General features: G+C 47.3%; 1 protein-coding gene across 1 annotated transcript in view; it reads left to right on the top strand.

The window, feature by feature from the left end:
• The window catches only part of LOC138505078 (mucin-5B-like), a 2,064,041-nt gene that overhangs the window by 1,661,123 nt on the left and 383,142 nt on the right, over window positions 1–19,776 (top strand). Inside the window, exon 33 of the mRNA XM_069625397.1 lies at window positions 18,464–18,592. Within this exon, the coding sequence (XP_069481498.1) occupies window positions 18,464–18,592 (129 nt within the window). The remainder of the gene's footprint in view (window positions 1–18,463; window positions 18,593–19,776) is intronic.

Below are 19,776 nucleotides of genomic sequence, written 5' to 3'. Positions count from 1 at the left end.
TCAGACTGAATGCCTTATATACCAATGAAATGCTATGGCTACGGAAGAACAAAGAAACAACAACTAACACTTGGCGGTTCTGCAGATCATCTGAAGTCGAGTCTTTAAAATATCTGGTAACCGCTTTCCCAATGCTGATCGAACAACGTGAACTGCATTTAAACGAATTCAAACCTCAAATCTATGTTCCTGACGATTGGTGGGAATACGTTGTAGTTAGTCGTAATATCAAGTTCTCTTGTGGTCTAATTAATTTTCTTGACTGTTGAGGCTGTCTTTTTTATTATTTTTTTTTTCCTTCATGGCTTGCTTTCTTTTCTCCTCTAGTTTTCTTTTTTCTGACAATACTGATTTTGAAGTATAATTCGTTTGAAAGGCGAGGAGAATTTAATCGAATTTAATGTAACAAAAGTTTGATATAATATATTGAACTGAAGTTTTACAATAAAAATAAAATAGTTTCAGTTCATTCAGTTCACTACAACCAGCAATTCAATTCACTGGGCCTGGGCCAAAGTCAGTGGTTCAGAGTCTTGGATAGGATAGCACAGTAGTAAACGGTTAAGTCTTTGCCAATGTTAGAGGAAGTAGTTTGCCAGAAAAAGAGTTATATGTCGGTTTAGGAGGGAATGAGGCCACAAAGTTGGGAAAGTTTCACAAACTTTCACCGCAGCAGAAACAAGTTCCACACTGTGTTTGCACAGTACCTTAGGTATGAAGAAAAGCTGTAGCTGAGGCCGTTATTCCTGGCAGTTCCTATAGATCTCGCTGTTCCTGAGCTTCAGTCGTGAGAACAAGGAGGACGTCGGGAGGTTCCTGCACTGCCCAGGGAAGAGACCACAAGCTTGGCTAAGCGTTGGTTTAAGGTGTGAGTGCCTTAAAGCCCACAAACTGGTATCCTTCTCACTCGCTATCCGGTTTTTAACAGCACTCTTAAAGTTCACCCAGTATGGTGGCGGTGTCCAGGCGGCTTACAAGTTGGTTGTTCCCACCAGCTCAACGGAAGAAGTCGTCTTTGAAGGAGCTTCTCTGTCGATGGAGTTTCAAGCAATTCGGACCTGCAGCAGGGCTTCACCGGGCAAACCAACGATCCAGGAGTTGCAGCAGTCATCTTCCTTCAGCTCGTCTTCGGTTCTTTCTTTTCAGTGGTCGACTCTGCTTTCCAAGTCCCAGAGACCTGCTTTTAAAGAGTTTTCTCCCATTCATCCCAGCCTAGATGCCACTCACCCATCAGGGTGGCTGTCGTCCTAGGAGACTAAACACAGGGAGTTTCGGGCACCTCCCTCACATCCTGTCCACCCCAGACACTCAGCCGCCAGAGAAGGGCTTCAGCACTGAAGCCTGCCAAAGGGCATCGAACAAAGGGACCAAACCTGGTTTGGCGCGCAGAGTTAAACACAAGAAGGACCTTTCCTAAAAGAAACGGCGAAAAAAGATGACCGGAGTCTGTTTTTACAGAGGGGTCATGGGCGCCATATTGAAAAACATGGCTGACCCGATTTTTTAGCTACCGGTGTTCGCGGTCTGGAAAGATCATGGTAGTTTGTTCTAAAACCACTGCCACCAGCCATTTCAAGAGGAAATGGTAACATTTGACTGTTACATGAGTGTTTAGACACAGGGGATGCTAAGCAACCCCTGCAGCACACTATAGGAGGTAAGTGTGTGCTGGGTCTATGAATTTAAAAGGACTAGTAAAGTCAATTTAACAGCACATGCTCTGGGAGACAGTAGTCAGTCCCAGAGAAGGCATTTGAACCTTGGGGAGTCTGAAAGACACCCCTGTGCCACTGCACTGAAGGTGCTGTGTGACACTCAAGAAAAAGATGATGCCTATGGAGTTTGTCTAAAAACACCATTTCCAAAGAACACAAAAATAAAACGCACATCAAAATACATGAAAGAGTGGGAAAAAAGGCTCACACTCTTTCCAGGTAAAAATTAAAATCCTAGAAATCCAGCAAAGTTGCTGGGAGTCTCAAAAGGTAAGGGAAATTAGCACATTCTTGAGAATTCTACCTAACACCCATCCGGTCAGCTGAGACAGTGAGTGTACTCGAGGTACTTTCCAGTCAAAAAGAAGGCAGGAGGCTGGAGGCCCATCTTCGACCTCTGGGTCCTCAACACATTCCTCAATGCCCAAACTTTTGAGGGTGGTGACTCTACAGCACGTCTTGTCTCAGCTTCAAGAAGGGGATTTTCTGGCATCCTTAGATCTAAAGGATGCGTATTTCATATGCCTATTCATCAAAAACACAGCTACTACCAGCGCTTCATGGTGGTGGGTCAGCACTTTCAGTTCGGGCGTTCCCTTCGGTGGGCCAGAGGATTTTCACCAAATGCCTAGCCCCGGTGGTTGCACACCTTCATCGCTCAGGTGCACATGTCTACCTCGACAACAGGCTGGTATGGGGAGATTACCTTCCCCTGGCTATCCACCATAGTTCAAGGAGTATCCAGCGCTTGCTGTCTCTATGATTCTCAGTAAACTTTCGAAAATCCTGTCTGACCCTGTCTCAATGAGCGCTCTATTGGGGGGCTGTGCTGGATACACTTTCTTGCATGACTACTCCCTCGGAGGAGAGGGTTCCAGCCATTCTTGCCAAGGTCCTGTTACTCTTGCGGATGTCGGTGGCCTCGTTCATCTTCTGAAGTCCCTGTTAGGGATGATGTCCTCATGCATTTCTCTCTTTCAGCATTGCAGAATCTGCATGCAGCCTCCCCGGAGGTTTCTCAATGCACGCTGGCAGGCCTCAGGTTCCTAGGAGGTCAAGATCCGGCTAACACAGCAATTCAAAGATGCTCTGCGCTGGTGGTCAGTCTGGGTTGATCTCGTCCGGGGTGCTCCCTTTTGACTGCCCCCACATCAAGTCCCCGTCACTATGGACAGCTGTTACACTTTGGGCTTCCCTGCGGGCTTCCTTGCAGAATACGACTTCTTTACAAGCTCCTCTGTGGACCAGATACAGGTTGCCATGGCGCCTGTACAAACTACGACGGACTCCGTGTCAGCTGACACGTCCTGTACGTGGAAGACGTACGGCAAGACACGCCCCCATGCGGCTTTAAAACCACTGTATTTCAAGGGGTTCGTTGCTGCTAATTAGCGTTACAAGCTACAGCGGTTATGTCCGTTACTACTTCGTGTCTTCTCCACACAAATTCCTTATCTGCTTTCCTGGTTTTGACCCTTGCCTGACTTCTGGATTGGCTTGCCTCCTCCTTTATTCCTGTCGTGCTCGTCTGGCTTTTGACTCGGAACGTTATTGGATCCGGCTTCCTGCTGTCTCTTGCGGTACTTCATTGCAGCTAGCCCCTTCTGGACCCGGAACCACAAAGCCTTCCTCGCAGAGGACTTGCTGTCAACAATCTGGAACTTTTCTACGCCTACTCTGGATGCGTGTGTGCTCAGGTACATACTTATAATTGACAAATCCCGTCTCTGCTATTATTTCTCTCCACGGCCTTGTTTGGATATTTGTCTTTTGTTGGATTCTGGGACATTGAGTGACTATATTGTGAACTTGTCTTCAAGTGCATAGAAATGCTCTGCTGAAACTGCACCAACCCGGCACTAGTGCGACCCTCGTGTCGTTCGGGGCTACTTCCCTATTGTTAGGACACCGCCACCTACCTGCAGGCAGTCCTTGAGGGGTTCCCCTGGGTTTGGACGACCCTGGAGATTATACCTCTGTTACCGCTGGGGGGGGGTTTCACTGCTTCATGGGGCGCCGCCTCACGCGGGCGCATCTCGCCGACTCCGGAACTCTGCGCATGCGCAGTCAGGCGGCGGGGCAGAGCTTGCGTTGCAAGCCTCGCTTTCGTGCCGTGGGTGCGCACGAGGAGGCGTTGCGTGTCTGGCCTTGTTCTGGCGGGGACTTCCTTATTATGCGGTCGGGTCGGGAACTAGTCACGTCTCAACGCGGTTTGGTTCCTGACCCGCCGCATCGCTCCGTGTGAGTCCTGACCTGCTCAGTACTCTGCATTTCCCTTGCCCTGTTGGGTAGGGCCCCTGTCCTGCCTTCCCCTCCTGTCTTGTTAGGGGTTGTTCCCTGCTCCTGTTGCTCCTGCCCTGGTTCTGCCCCGCTCCCGATTCCTTCCTTCCTTCCCAGGTCCTGTTCTGCTCCTTGTGCCCCCTCCTTGCCTTTGGGTCCTGCTTCCTGGCTGCTCCTATCTCCTAGTGGCCCTATCCAGTTCCTCTGCCTGATCCTGTCTGCTGTTGCCCTTGGCTGGGACCCTGTCTAGCAAGTTGCCTGCATCATCGTCCTTCTTCCTGGTTCCTAGTGCTGGACCTGACATCTACCAGCCCAGTACCACCGTTGGAATGGCCTTCCCTGTGAGTGCTTGCACTGTTCTGGCGCCACATTAAGATCCAGGGAAGTGCCTCATTTGTGGCGTCAGGAGTTGGCCCCCCTTCAGCCCTGTGCCATTAGGGTGGGAGTGGGGCTGACTTTTGGCGTCATCTTTCTTCGGACTACCAACCAACCGACAGCCTGGCATCGCCTCAACGAACATCTCCTGGATATTCAGGTACGCCACGTCCTAGGGACGTACATCTTGACAGATTGAGACGCCTTACTACTTGTTCCGAAACCGAGATGGACGACGCTCAGGAACTCCGAGAAGAAATGAGGACCTTGAGATTGGAGATGACTGCTCTACGCCAAGAGAATATGAACCTGCGACAGATGGTCGTTCACGGAGCCGGTGCTACTCCTCAGGCAGAGGTTGCCATGGCCTATACTGTACCACTGAAGTTTGATGGTGATCCCAGACGCGTGGCTGAATTCTGCAATCATTGTAAGATCCATTTCATGTACCGATCCTCACAATTTAGTCAAGACAAGGCTAAGATTGGTTACATCCTGGGAAACCTGACCGGAAACGCACTAGCATGGGTAACACCTTTGGCTGCGGCTAACAGTCCCATTCTTAGTGATTTTGGTGCATTCGAGAAGGCCTTCTTGGAGGCTTTCCAGTCTTCTAACCTAGCGGCCGCAACACAGAACCAGTTGGTGGATTTAAGACAAGGCGCAAGCGACATAATTTCCTATATTAGCCGTTTTTGCCAGATAGCCACTGATTCATTATGGCCAGAAATAACCCAGAAGACTCTGTTCCGGCGAGGACTGAGAGAAGAGTATAAAGATGAGCTACTACATATACATGTACAGACCACCAGGCCCACTAGGCAATTTTGAGGAAGACTTATCTAGCCTCCTCACCGACAGCATCAAAGACTCCACTCAGCTCCTACTACTAGGCGACTTTAACTTAGGCTTTAATGACGCTGAGGACAAACAAGCACAAGCAATCCAATCTACTCTAGCCAATCACGACATTACCCAAAATGTCCTAGCTCCTACACATATAAAAGGCCGCACGCTAGCCTGGATAGCCAACCACAACTGCAACATCACCATCTCCAGTATCCTACCTCAAATATGGACTGACCATCATCTTATTTGCTTCACAGCCAACATTGAACCTCCCAAACCCAATAAGAATACAATAGCACCCCCCATGCCAACAAGAAGTAAAAAAGAAATCACAGCCGAAAAACTACTCCCACTCCTCCTACCAACTCTCATAGCTAGCCCTAATGATTCCAACCCCAGTGAGTTAGTCGAATCAATTAACAACGCCATGACCAAAGCGCTAGACTTGATTGCCCCCACCAAACTCCACAAAAGTAAACGGGAATCTCACCTCAACTCTTGGTTTACCCCCCATCTCAAAGAAATGCGTATCCAAAAACGCAAACTCCAAGCTATCTGGAGGCATACCCCCTCTGCCAACAATAGAACCACACTTGCTAACTTTGCCAAAAAATACAAAAAGGAAATCATTCAAACGAAAAAAGACTCATTCAATCATAGAATCAGTAAAGCCAACTCTAACTCCAAAGAACTCTTCACTATTCTTCGTGAATTAGAAAACCCTATTGCCCCCATAGACAATATCCCCAAGGACAAATCCTGGTGCACCAGCATCCAAAATGCCCTTGCAAATAAAATCATAACCCTTCAATCTAAAATTGCTGAGAAAAAAGCCTCCTTGCACCCGCACGGTACCCACACTACCCCATTGAAGGAGTTACCTAGCACACCCCCCCAAAACAATGTTAAACCCTTCAGGTTCACCAACATCTCTATACTGGAAACGGAAAAGGTCATTCTGTCCCTTAAACCGTCAAATTGCCAAGGCGACAATTGCCCTGCGCAAATCATTAAGGATGCAGCCAGAGATCTAGCACCCTTCATCTCGAAACTTATCAATGCCTCCTTTAACACGAGCACTGTACCTACCAACCTTAAAGGATCCTGGGTTCTCCCCCTCCTCAAAAAACAGACACTTGACCCAGCTATCCCCACTAACTATAGGCCTATTACTACGGTCCCATTCCTCCTCAAAATTATTGATAGAGTAGCCTACCTCCAAATCCAAAACCACTTGGAGACGCACCAACTGTTAGGTACACGGCAATCCGGCTTCAGACCACTGCACGGTACTGAAACAGCCCTCATTGACCTTAAAACACAAATTGACGAGTTGAAGGACAAAGGTAACATAGCTATGCTCCTCCTCCTTGACCTGTCAGCGGCCTTCGACCTGGTGGATCACGCAGTATTATGCAACCATCTAGCGTCTGCCGCTCACTTCTCAAGTGAAGCTATAGCATGGGTACAATCCTTCCTAGCTAACCGTTCAATGAGAGTGTTCTCCCCTGTAGCAGCAGCGGACCCAATCCAGATCACTTGTGGTGTCCCACAAGGCTCCTGTGTCTCCCCGACTATGTACAATATCTTTACTAAGCCTCTCTTCGACAAACTTGACAAACTAGGGGTAACCTACACAAATTATGCAGACGATACGCAGATTCTCATACCTCTATCAGGCAACTTTGTCGAAGATACAGCTCTAGTAAACAAAATCTACCTCCTCATTCAGGCATGGATGGCCTCCCACGGCCTCTGCCTAAATGACGACAAAACTGAGATACTAATACTGGGTTCCGACTCCAACCTAAAAAAACTGAGCCCCAACTATCGTAACTTTAACATAGATGGCAATACAATTAAGGTGGCTACCGAGGTAAAAACCTTGGGCTTCTACCTCGACTCCACTCTATCCCTCAAAAAACAAGTCAACTCCCTGGCATCCTCTACAGCGTACACCTGCAAACTAATCAGGACCTGCAGACCTTACCTCTCTAAAACCAACTGCATCATGCTTGCCAATGCGTTAGTCATGTCCAAACTAGACTATTGCAATGCCCTCAATGCAGGGGCCAACAAGTCCATCATAAATAAAATGCAAATCCTTCAAAACAATGCTCTTAGAGCTGCCCTTGACATACCCCGCAATGCACATATCTCAAACGTTAGGAAAGACCACCACTGGCTCAAAATCAGCGACAGAGTCCTGCTCAAGACACTATCACTTACCCATAAAGGGCTCAACAACACTGCTCCCCCCTACATCTCAGCCAGACTAACGAGAAAATCATCTAGGCACCATACCAGGGCTACTAACCACTACCTACTCGAAACCCCTAGATTCAGACGCTCCAAAGCAGGCGGAGTAAGCTTCCCTGTCAAAGCTGCCCAGGCCTGGAACGCAATACCCACTGCACTAAGAGCCAACTTACCCTACTCCAATTTTAGACGCAAGGTAAAAAATTGGCTCTGGACAAACGACAACTAACTCCTGAGACACCCAATGTCCATAACACCGTTGTCCAAAATGACGTCTGTTCTCAGACCTGCACACTCTTTCAAAACTACAAAATGCTAATTTTTCTTTTTCTTCTGCCACACGGCAAGTATTGATATGTCTTACTGTACTGTTATGTTGTTTCTCGCCTATACTCTGTATGTAACCCAAGCTTAAGTAACCTTGTACCTGCTGCGCCCGGCTACCCCTGGGTTTTGTGCGCATTATCAAATAAACAATACAATACAATACAATACAATATACCGGAACCGGACACCTTACAGGCCCTCCAAGACCAGGTGCTTCGGATTGACCATCGATTGGCGGAACGTAAGGGTGAAAGACGACGGTATGAAAGAACCTTCCCAAGACCTCTGCCAATACCCGTAGGAGTACCAGGTACCACTGAAACCGGTCCAGAACCTATGCAGTTGGGTGCAGTGAGAGGGCCATTGACTGAAGCTGAGAAGAAGCGGCAGAGGGATCTACGATTGTGTTTGTATTGTGGAGCTGCAGGTCACTTTTTAGGGACCTGTCCCCTGCGACCCTTGAGAAAGTCAGAAAACTGAAGGGCCCGTCGTGTATTGGGAAGGTTACGACGGGCCTTTCATCTGCAACTGTCCTTCCTGGTTCTGAGGCAATCCTACAACCCATGCAGCCCGTGGTCTTGATGGTATTGAAACTTGAAGTATCTTGGCAGAACAAGTCAGTGGAGACATTCGGTCTCTTGGATTGTGGAGCCTCTGGAAATTATTTGGATCTTGATTTTGCTGTCAGGAACAGCATACCTCTTCTTACCAAGGAACACGTCTCATTGGTGGAAGTAATCAACGGAACCCCGTTGGCTTCTGGACCCATTCGACAACACTCTGGGCCTTTGCAGCTCCAAATCGATGGACATCAGGAAATTGTATCTCTGGATGTGATCAAGTCCCCTGCGTATCCCATCGTCCTTGGGCTACCCTGGTTATTGCAGCATAATCCCAAGATTGATTGGGTAACACGAACCCTGACTTTCAATTCCCCTCATTGTGTTCGAAATTGCTATATAGCCAGGGCCGTTCCAAAGCCCTTGACAGCTACAATGAGCATTGAGAGAGATTGAACACCCAGGGTCTGCTTGCTGGAATCAGTTCCGTCAGAATATGCTGCGTTTCAAGATGTGTTTTCAGAACCCGGGGACATTCCCTTACCTCCCCATAGGTCTTGTGATTGTTCCATCGAGTTGTTACCTGACATGGTCATCCCGCACGGAAAGGTGCATTCTTTGACTCTCAATGAGAGAGTGACACTTCATGAATACCTGGAGGAATGTCTGCGCAAGGGATACATAACTCCTTCCAAGTCACCAGCAGGATTCCCACTGTTTTTTGTTAAAAAGAAAGATGGTTCTTTGCGTCCCTGTGTGGACTACAGACAGCTGAACGACATCACACGGAAGGACAGGTACCCCCTTCCCTTGATCCGAGACATCATAGAATCTCTGCGTACAGCACGTATCTTCTCCAAGTTGGATCTCCGTGGGGCCTATCATTTGGTACGGATTAAACCTGGAGACGAATGGAAAACGGCCTTTAAAACACCATCAGGGCATTACGAATATCGGGTAATGTCATTTGGCCTGCGTAATGCCCCAGCCGTCTTCCAGCGGTTCATGGATGGGATATTCTCGGACTTGATCGGAATCTCCGTCTGGGTTTACCTCGATGACATTTTGGTGTTTTCTTCCTGTCTGAAGGACCATGTCTCCCATGTGAAAGAAGTTCTCAGCCGACTGTCTCAAACCATCTTTATGCCAAGACCGAAAAATGCCTTTTTCATCAGGACAGTATTGAGTTTCTCGGTTACATAATCAGCTGTTCTGGCATTCAGATGGATCCCACGAAAGTACGAGCTATTCTTGAGTGGAATCTGCCTCACGACGTGAAGTCCTTGCAACGTTTCTTGGGATTCGTTAATTTTTATCGACGATTCATTCCTCGCTTTTCCCAGTTGTCCGCCACCTTGACACGTTTAACAAGCAGCAAGGTGCCATTCATATGGAAGTCTGAGGCCACGGCGGCATTCAGGAGACTTAAGGAAGCTTTCAGCACTTCTCCTATCTTGCATCACCCAGATGAACAAAAACCATTCATTGTGGAGGTTGACGCGTCCAACTTTGCCGTAGGATCTGTGCTACTACAAAGGGATCAAGGGTCAGGGATGGAATTCCCTGTGGCATATTACTCCCGCAAGTTGAATTCCAGCGAGCGCAACTATGCAGTCGTCGAGAAAGAGCTCCTGGCCATAAAGACAGCATTTGAAGAATGGCGACATCATTTATTGGGTGGAAGGTATCCAGTAGAGGTTCGTACTGATCACCGCAACCTGCAGTATCTCTGTTCCTTGCAGTGTCGGACCACCCGCCAGGCAAGATGGGCCTTCTTCTTTTCACATTACGATTTCACCATTACTTACATTCCCAGCTCTCAGAATCTGAAAGCGGATGCACTTTCCCGCTCTCTCGAAGATGACATTGAACAAGACCATCTAGACCAGTCTCTTCTCGCCTCAAAGCATTTCCTGTTGTACGTCTCACCTTTTCTGCGTTCTGTTGCTCGAGACACCTTGGCCAGCTCTGACCGGATAACATTGATGGAACTACCTCTTATCAGAGAAAAGGATGGGATGCTTTACTACGATGACAGATTGTATATTCCCACTGCTCCACTACGGTCAGCTAGCTTACAGAGATTCCATGATTCAAAGATCGGTGGACATCGAGGCATTAGATCCACCCAAGAACTGATAGCCAGACAATTCTGGTGGCCAGGGTGGGCTAGCCAGACCAAGCATTATGTGTAGAGCTGTCCTGTTTGTTCTCAGGTGAAGACACCACGAAGGAGACCTTTGGGACTTCTGAAACCCATAGAAACGCCACCCTATCCTTGGCATACCATTGCTACCTACTTCATTGTAGATCTCCCTCTGTCTGAAAACAACACTTGTATCATGGTTGTCATTGACTGTTTCACCAAGATGGCCCATTTCATCCCCTTTTCCAAGATCCCTACTGCGGTTCAGATGGCACAAGCATTTTTTCACGAAATCTACCGTTTGCATGGGCTTCCCCAGAAAATACTTACCGATCGTGGATCACAGTACATTTCATCTTTCTGGAGTCAACTATGCCGCCACCCTGATGTACGGCGGGCCCTTTGTTCTGGATACCACCCTCAGACTAATGGCCAGACTGAGCGTACAAACCAAACATTGGAGCAGTACCTGCGATGTTACGCCAACGCCACCCAAACCAGTTGGTCGGCTCATCTGGATCTAGCCGAGGTGGCTTACAACAACGCAGTACATTCAGCTACTGGACTGAGTCCCTACCAATGTACTTTCGGATTACATCCCAAGCTTTTGCCACTTTGTCCGGTCCAGCCCAGTGCCGTGCCTTCGGCTGATTTGCTTGTGACCAAGATCCAGGAATTCCATGCCTTGGCCGCAAATGTCCTTGCTGAGGCTCGCGAACGCATGAAGGATCAGGCAGACAGGCGGCGGAGCCTTGAACCCGCTTTCCAGGTGGGGGATCAGGTTTGGCTTTCCTCCAAAAACTTACCGGTCCGTAACTTGCCCACGAAACTTGCTCCCCGCTACTTTGGGCCTTTCAGGATTTTGAAGTGGATTTCGTCTGTGGCATTTCGGTTACAGTTGCCATCCTCCTGGCGGGTCCATCCCGTTTTCCATATTTCTTTGCTGAAGCCTTACCTACCTGATCCCTATGGTTGTTCTGGCTCTCGTCCCTCCGCTATTGATGTGGAGGGCACACCGAAGTTTGAGGTTCAGGAGATTTGTGATTCGCGTATCCGACAGGGCGTGCTCCAGTTTTTGGTGGATTGGAAGGGCTATCCTGCCTCTGATCGGACCTGGGAACCCCGGAGTAATGTGCATGCCCCCCGTCTGGTTCGCAAATTCTTTCTTCGCCATCCCTGGAAGCCTGGGGCTCCTGGTCTTTCTGGAAGGGGGCATAGTGTTAGGACACCGCCACCTACCTGCAGGCAGTCCTTGAGGGGTTCCCCTGGTCTTGGATACCCCCGTTACTGCTGGGGGGGTTCACGGCTGCATGGGGCGCCGCCTTCCGCGGGCGCATCTCGCCGACTCTGGAACTCTGCGCATGTGCAGTCAGGCGGCGGCGCAGAGCTTGCGTTACAAGCCTCGCTTTCACGCTGTGGGCGCGCGCGAGGAGGCGTTGCGTGTCTGGCCTCGTTCTGGCGGGGACTTCCTTATTATGCGGTCAGGTCGGGAACTAGTCGCGTCTCAACACGGTTTGGTTCCTGACCCGCCGCATCGCTCTGTGTGAGTCCTGACCTGCTCAGTACTCTGCCTTTCCCCTGCCCTGTTGGGTAGGGCCCCTGTCCTGCCTTCCCCTCCTGTCTTGTTAGGGTTGTTCCCTGCTCCTGTTGCTCCTGCCCTGGTTCTGCCCCGCTCCCGATTCTTTCCTTCCTTCCCAGGTCCTGTTCTGCTCCTTGTGCCCCCTCCTTGCCTTCGGTCCTGCTTCCTGTCTGCTCATACCTCCTAGGGGCCCTATCTTGGGGTCCCCCTTCAATTCCTCTGCCTGATCCTGTCTGCTGTTGCCCTTGGCTGGGACCCTGTCTAGCAAGTTGCCTGCATCATCGTCCTTCTTCCTGGTTCCTAGTGCTGGACCTGACATCTACCAGCCCAGTACCACCGTTGGAACGGCCTTCCCTGTCAGTGCTTGCACTGTTCTGGTGCCACATTAAGATCCAGGGAAGTGCCTCATTTGTGGCGTCAGGAGTTGGCCCCCCTTCAGCCCTGTGCCATTAGGGCGGGAGTGGGGCTGACTTTTGGCGTCATCTTTCTTCGGACTACCAACCAACCGACAGCCTGGCATCGCCTCAACGAACATCTCCTGGATATTCAGGTACGCCACGTCCTAGGGACGTACATCTTGACACCTATACTAACATTCCTGTTTGTTATTTTCTCCTTTCGTTGTCTTCTGTTTCATGGACTACTTTCCTCAAAATATCCTTATTCGAGTTAGTTGTTATTGGTTCGATATTTTAGGTGGGATTGATACTTTAGGAAGGCTCTTTAGAATTATCCCACTCATTGTGTTTATTCATATTTTTTGTAGATCCATTTTTTGGAAGCTCCACTCCAATACTTACCTACGTAGTTTCTCGTAAAATACAACTGTTCTGATTACTTGGTTTAATTTCAACACTGTCTAATAACTTTGTATTCCTTTGCAGCATTGGTATTGGCGGTGTGTGACCGTACATGGGAGCCTCTGTCCAACTTACATTGTCCGGAGCTTCTGAGGAGTTTCCATTCCGCCAGGGGGTTGCCGGAGTCTTTGGGGGAGGCTGCTGTTACACTTTGGGCTTCCCTGCGGGCTTCCTTGCAGAATACGACTTCTTTACAAGCTCCTCTGTGGACCAGATACAGGTTGCCATGGCGCCTGTACAAACTACGATGGACTCAGTGTCAGCTGACACGTCCTGTACGTGGAAGACGTACGGCAAGACACGCCCCCATACGGCTTTAAAACCACTGTCTTTCAAGGGGCTCGTTGCTGCTAATTAGCGTTACAAGCTACAGCGGTTAGGTCCGTTACTACTTTGTGTCTTCTCCACAGGAATTCCTTATCTGCTTTCCTGGTTTTGACCCTTGCCTGACTTCTGGATTGGCTTACCTCCTCCTTTATTCCTGTCGTACTCGTCTGGTTTTTGACTCGGAACGTTATTGGATCCGGCTTCCTGCTGTCTCTTGCGGTACTTCATTGCAGCTAGCCCCTTCTGGACACGGAACCACAAAGCCTTCCTTGCAGAGGACTTGCTGTCAACAATCTGGAACTTTTCTATGCCTACTCTGGATGCGTGTGTGCTCAGGTACATAGTTATAATTGACAAATCCCGTCTCTGCTATTATTTCTCTCCATGGCCTTGTTTGGATATTTGTCTTTTGTTGGATTCTGGGACATTGAGTGACTATATTGTGAACTTGTCTTCAAGTGCATAGAAACGCTCTGCTGAAACTGCACCAACCCGGCACTAGTGCGACCCTCGTGCCGTTCGGGGCTAATTCCCTATACTAACATTCCTGTTTGTTATTTTCTCCTTTCGTTGTCTTCTGTTTCATGGACTACTTTCCTCAAAATATCCTAATTCAGGTTAGTTGTTATTGGTTCGATATTTTAGGTGGGATTGATACTTTAGGAAGTCTCTTTAGAATTATCCCACTCATTGTGTTTTATTTTTTGTAGATCCACCCCGGGGAAGCTCCACTCCAATACTTACCTAGGTAGTTTCCCGTAAAATACAACTGTTACTTGGTTTAATTTCAACACTGTCTAATATCTTTGTATTCCTTTGCAGCATTGGTATTGGCGGTGTGTGTTCTCCCCGCTCTTTTATTCAATTGACACCTCTGTCTGTCCCAACTGAAACAGCAGAGAGGTACATTGTAGAAAAGAGGCCCTCTTTGAGGAAGCCTGAGTCTTGTACTCAGGGGAGCTGGGATGGAAGGCTGAATATCGATTCTTGTACCACCATCATCTCCAAGGTCACTCCTCCACATCTTGGGCCTATTTCAGAGTGGCGAGTAACAACAACTCGTTGGAAGGCTGTGGCGTTTATACTGAGAATCTGCATGCCAGGCATCTCTGGACACACGAGTAGAAGACTCTTCATATCAATTTTCTGGAGTTATGTGCCGTATTTTGGGCCCTCAAGTCCTTCCTTCAGTTCAGCTGCCAAGTTGTCCTGGTCATCACAGACAACACCACCACAATGTTTTATATATACAAGCAGTGGGGCATCAGGTCTCTTTCTCTGTCGACGGAAGCCCAGGCTCTGTGGCACAGACCACTGGATCGCCTCAATGAGCCAGTGGTGTTACCTATTTTCTTTGGTTTGCTTTTGTCACCTGTGGAAAGCTCTCTGCAATCTAGTGATGTGGTGTGAGCTTTGAAATATTACTTCTCCAACACAAGGTCATTCCGCAAGACCTTGTAGCTCTTTGTAACTTTTGGTCCATATGGAATGAGAAACACACTTTCCAAGGCATCAGTCAGGCAGATGGATTTCCTTGTGCATCTCCTTTTGTCGTCAGCAAGCTGGCAGGCCTCTCTCTGGAGATTCCAGGGCTCATTCTGCAAGAGGTGTTTCCACCACAACAGCTTTCCTCTCCAGACTCCCCTTGTTGGACGTCTGCAAGGCTGCGACCTGGCGATCTGTGCACAAATGTACAAGGTTTTACTTTGTCAACAGGGATTCTGCGGAAGAGTCCAGGGTGGGCCAGGTGGTTCTGCGTAGCCTGGGTGCATGAGGTGAGTGTATCCTGGGGTAAGTGTTTCTTCAAGGAACTTGCCTCAACCCGTTATGGTTATGTGGTACTACTTTGTAATCCATTCATACAGCATGTGAATATATGAAAGATCCAATTCTGGAGAAGGAATATGTTCCTTACCTGTAACTCCAGTTCTCCAGCATTGGTATCTTTCATAGCTTCACATGTAACCCTCCTGCCTCCCCGCTGGGCTCTTCTTGGCTCATATTACCACTTTACATACGCTAGACAAATCTAAAAATGACCTCCAGGGGTTGAGCTAAAGGAGCCATTTATATTGCCTTGGGGCAATATGACCCACAATGACTACTACTAAAGTGACTGCAGTTTTAATTTATGAAATAAACTGCTCTTTGTTACTGAGGACTCCTAGCCTGACGACAGGGAATATTCATACAGCATGTGAATCTATGAAACATACCAATGCTGGAAAACAGGAGTTATAGGCAAGTAGCTTATTTCCTATATGATGCTTAAAGGCTTTGACGGACAGGTCCCCTCTTTTCAGGAGTAAACATCTCGACAAACCAGCTTTCAAAAGGGGATAATAGAGAGTAGAGAATTAGCTTGCTGAATATAACTTCTCATGGGTTTTGAAAGGATTTTAGGGAACTCTGTGAAGGGAGGCTACTATCATTTTGTTGTGACCTCTCTTTTGACTTTGGGTTCGTGTAGTGTAAGACCTTGGTATAGAAACACAAAATAGAGAGAACTTAAAGCTTATTGAATATAAGTGTTTATCCTCATAATTTCTTACCAAAGTATCTGATACAAGAACATATCAGACAAAACTTGACAAAAATATCAAAAACATATACATAGTGCTATATTTAATTCAATGTCATAACAAAAAAGCTAAAATGAAAGGTTTAAGTCAGATTTGTTGAATATGATCAAAAACCAAAACACTATGTTAGAGATATGCCCTTCAGAGGCCGCCAAGTTGCTGTGCATTTCATGGAAGATGATTTTCCTGCTCACTGTCCCTTCAGGTCCGAGGAACAATGAGGTAGTCCCTCCATTCAAGTTCTCCAGATTAGGAGGTGCCTCCTTCACTGTCATAACAAAAAAGCTAAAATGAAAGGTTTATGTCAGATTTGTTGAATATGATCAAAAACCAAAACACTATGTTAGAGATATGCCCTTCAGAGGCCGCCAAGTTGCTGTGCATTTCATGGAAGATGATTTTCCTGCTCGCTTTCCCTTCAGGTCCGAGGAACAATGAGGTAGTGCCTCCATTCAAGTTCTCCAGATTAGGAGGTGCCTCCTTCTCCGTCCTCGCACCCACCTTCTGGAACTCCCTCACGCTCTGCCCATCTGTCAGCTACTAGCCTTTTTTTGCCTTTCAACCGCTTTGCTCTGCCATGCAACCTACCCTGTGAGACGCAAAGCACACAAGGAGGACTCGGGTTGTCACCCCAGCAACTCATACTCAGAACAAATCCCAACAGTGGGCCATGTATTGCACCCATATGGTCTAGGAGGGGGCAATGCCTTGCACTTAAAATGCACCTTGGGAAAATCACGCTGATCATCCCGTAAGACAACGGGGCACCTCATACCCCTCGCTCATGTAAGGCACGTCAAGTAACTCTAAAGCACAGGATGGTGGGCCAGGCCATCGCATGCAATCACAAAATGGGGTCCTTGTTTCTCACTAGAAGAAACTGGGGATGGCAGTCTCTCACTCTAAGAACCTCCCAGAAGGTGAGTATTATGCATTCATTGAGCACTTAGATCACCTGGGAAACACAGCACTGCTCCTTGTACATAGATGAAACCCATGAAATAAATATTGTTGTTTGTGGAGCTAACCCATTTCTCCTCTGGCACACCACACCCTTAGCGTAAGGCATGGTCTCACGCCACACACGCTGCAAACACAAATAATACAAACACTATTGCATATCACCTCTGCCACAAGAATGAAGCTAATTGTAATGACAAAAGATTCGAACTGTAGCTTCCAACATTACTATCTCCTTAAACACAACCTCCCACCCCCTTTAGCTCATACTATTCGTCAGCTGTGCCCATACACACTCCAGCTAGACATGGTTGGCTACCAGGCTCTTTGCCACCCTCGCATAACTTGAATGGCTGAAATGCACACGTGCATAATAGCACCTCCCAAACTCTTCAGTTTTGGACTCCGGCCCCTCCGAGGGCCTTCAACCAAAAGGGTGTTGGACCATAATTATGGTGAAAGGCACGATAGCAAATGACTGAATGAATGAATGAACTGCAAACTTGGATGGCTTCAAAATCTTACACAGTTAATTGGATTTACAAACTCATCCATCCATTCCACAAAAGACTTGTATCCGTCATTAATATCAGCAGGCTTTCTCTCCCCACTTGTTTCCCTAACCCATCCTCCATTATGGAAAGGGACAACTGTGATATCAGATGTGCACTGATGTTCTGCTTGGACAAGAAAGCAGATATTTAGTCATCAGACAAACTATTAATTGTCTATGGTGGTCCCCCTCCAGGAAAACAGACGTCTAAGGCCTGCATGGGTGGGTGGATTGTGCCATGTAGCCCACAATGTAATGTGGCTCAGAAGCTTCTTCCTCCAAGAGGGCTCCTCGCTCTAGCCTAAGAGCCAAGATGGCATTAATAATGTTTCAAAGTCACATTCCTAATGACATAATCTGCAAGGAAATCATGTGGCCCACTCACATGTTGCAGTGTAGACATTAGGCTCTGGATTCCATTTACATATTTGATGCCAGTCTGGCCAATCAATTAAAAAAAGGTTTTAGACTAGGTAAGGAGCTAGGGTGTACTACTCTCTGGATCTCCTTGTATGGTAATCTCCCACGAGTGTGGAGGAAAAGGGACGCCATGTACGGCTATGGAACGTTTGCTACCTGCGCAGACTACTGCATTCCTAGCTCAGGATCCTGTTTTCTCCACCTGCCACTCCCACCACCCACCACAAAAACCTAGCTACCCATTATGTGTGTTCTTGACTGATGAAAAAGAAAAGTCATGCTAAACCAAGGGCTGGTTGTGTGAGGGAGTACACCCGGTTATGGCTTTTTAAGGAAAAGCTTTTGCTGTGCAGAAAATGTCAGGTCACGTACTCGTAGAGAACGACTGGACATGAGATTGGAGGTAAGGCTACTATGGACTAGAAGCATAGTAGTCACTAAGGAGAGTAACTTTCTTTGTTTTCTGTTTTGCAGATGGGAAGTAGGAACTTATTTCTGATATAGAAGGTTGATAGCAGATTTGAAGTGGGGGGAGTAGCGTTTTGTAATAGTATGCTAAAAATGTTCAAAACATGATTCGTTGTTCAATTATTCATATTTTGCCCTAAGAGGTCTATTGAGAACAATGTGGTAACACTTTCAAAATGTCCTGTTTATTTTTCTTCCCGAAGCCTGGAGTGATCCTCAACATTGCCTCTGAACCCTGTTCTAAGTGTAATTGTTCCTGGGATGTGGATCCAAAAACTCAGCAACACACGGTCCATTGCCAGCCCATCGAGTGTTTCACTGAATGCCAACTGGTAAGTCCTTCTCCCAACCATTTTGGGCACCTTGTTCTAATGTTTCACATCCGGTGGAGACTTTTGTTCAGAAAGGTCTTGCTGACCATATGGGATGGTGAGCATCAGTGACACATCACACAATGATAGCAAGTCCGTTGAAAGAGGATGCTTCAGGAGGGCGAATGATGGGCACAAGGATGTTTTTACCAAAGACAGATGCTACTTTTTAACGAAAGAGGAACTTCTCTGGCCAGAATAATCGACTTCACTGGTATAAGCAGTTTACGTTGTCACTGATCCACCTGCCAAAAGCATCTTTTCCACCGACTGACCATTGCAAAATCAATATTGTACACTGGTAGATCAGTGCAAATGTTGTTAGACTATTACTGTTTAAAATGCAGGTATTCTGTGAATTAGAGGGGGTATGGGAATTGCTCCGACATTGTACAAGCATACACATACAGGCACGAGTTTATTTCAGCCCACAGAAGAGATCTGCACTGGCTGCCAGTGAAAGCTAGAATCTGCTTTAAAATGCTCACCATCGTCCATAAGTATCTTTATGGACAAGCACCACAATACATCAAGGAATATATTACTATTCTAATCGACCCATAGTTACACAGTCTACAGATGCCATGTGTCTGACATGCCTCAGGAGTAAGGGAGTTCGAGGAAATGGTCGCTCTATTCCGATACAAGCTGCCCTGGCCTGGAACAACTTTCGGAGTACTTTACGTGCCATTAGAAACCCTCAAGCATTAAGTATCTGAAAACTGCCTTATTTGAATAATGCGTCTGTACTCTTTGTTTTCTCAGCGTCTAAGCCCCCTTTCTTCTGCGTCATGATGCCTGAGTGCTCCAGAGCAATATAAATAAATAAATGTAAAGTCAATGCCTAGCAATTACATGAGTACCTGCCCTTTAAATAATGTGAGAGCTGGAGGTTTGATGGCATTACCTGATATCAATACCTGGGTTATGATGTGAGAGCAGAGCACATTATGCCAATACCTGACACATGATGGTATCTTCCTGCTGTATGATGGCAATCGTTTGATTACCTGAGCATATGCTGTCAATGCCTATACAATGTTTGCACATTAGCTAAAATAATGGCCTTATCGGTACTTGCTTTAAAAAATATATGTGTAGATCACCTTCCCATAGCTCTCACTTAGCTGCCGTTTTTTCCATAT

The sequence above is a fragment of the Ambystoma mexicanum genome, chromosome 11 (genome assembly GCF_040938575.1).
Source record: "Ambystoma mexicanum isolate Mex_15411 chromosome 11, UKY_AmexF1_1, whole genome shotgun sequence".
Taxonomy (NCBI): domain Eukaryota; kingdom Metazoa; phylum Chordata; class Amphibia; order Caudata; family Ambystomatidae; genus Ambystoma; species Ambystoma mexicanum.
This window is presented reverse-complemented; position numbering and strand designations above follow the sequence as displayed.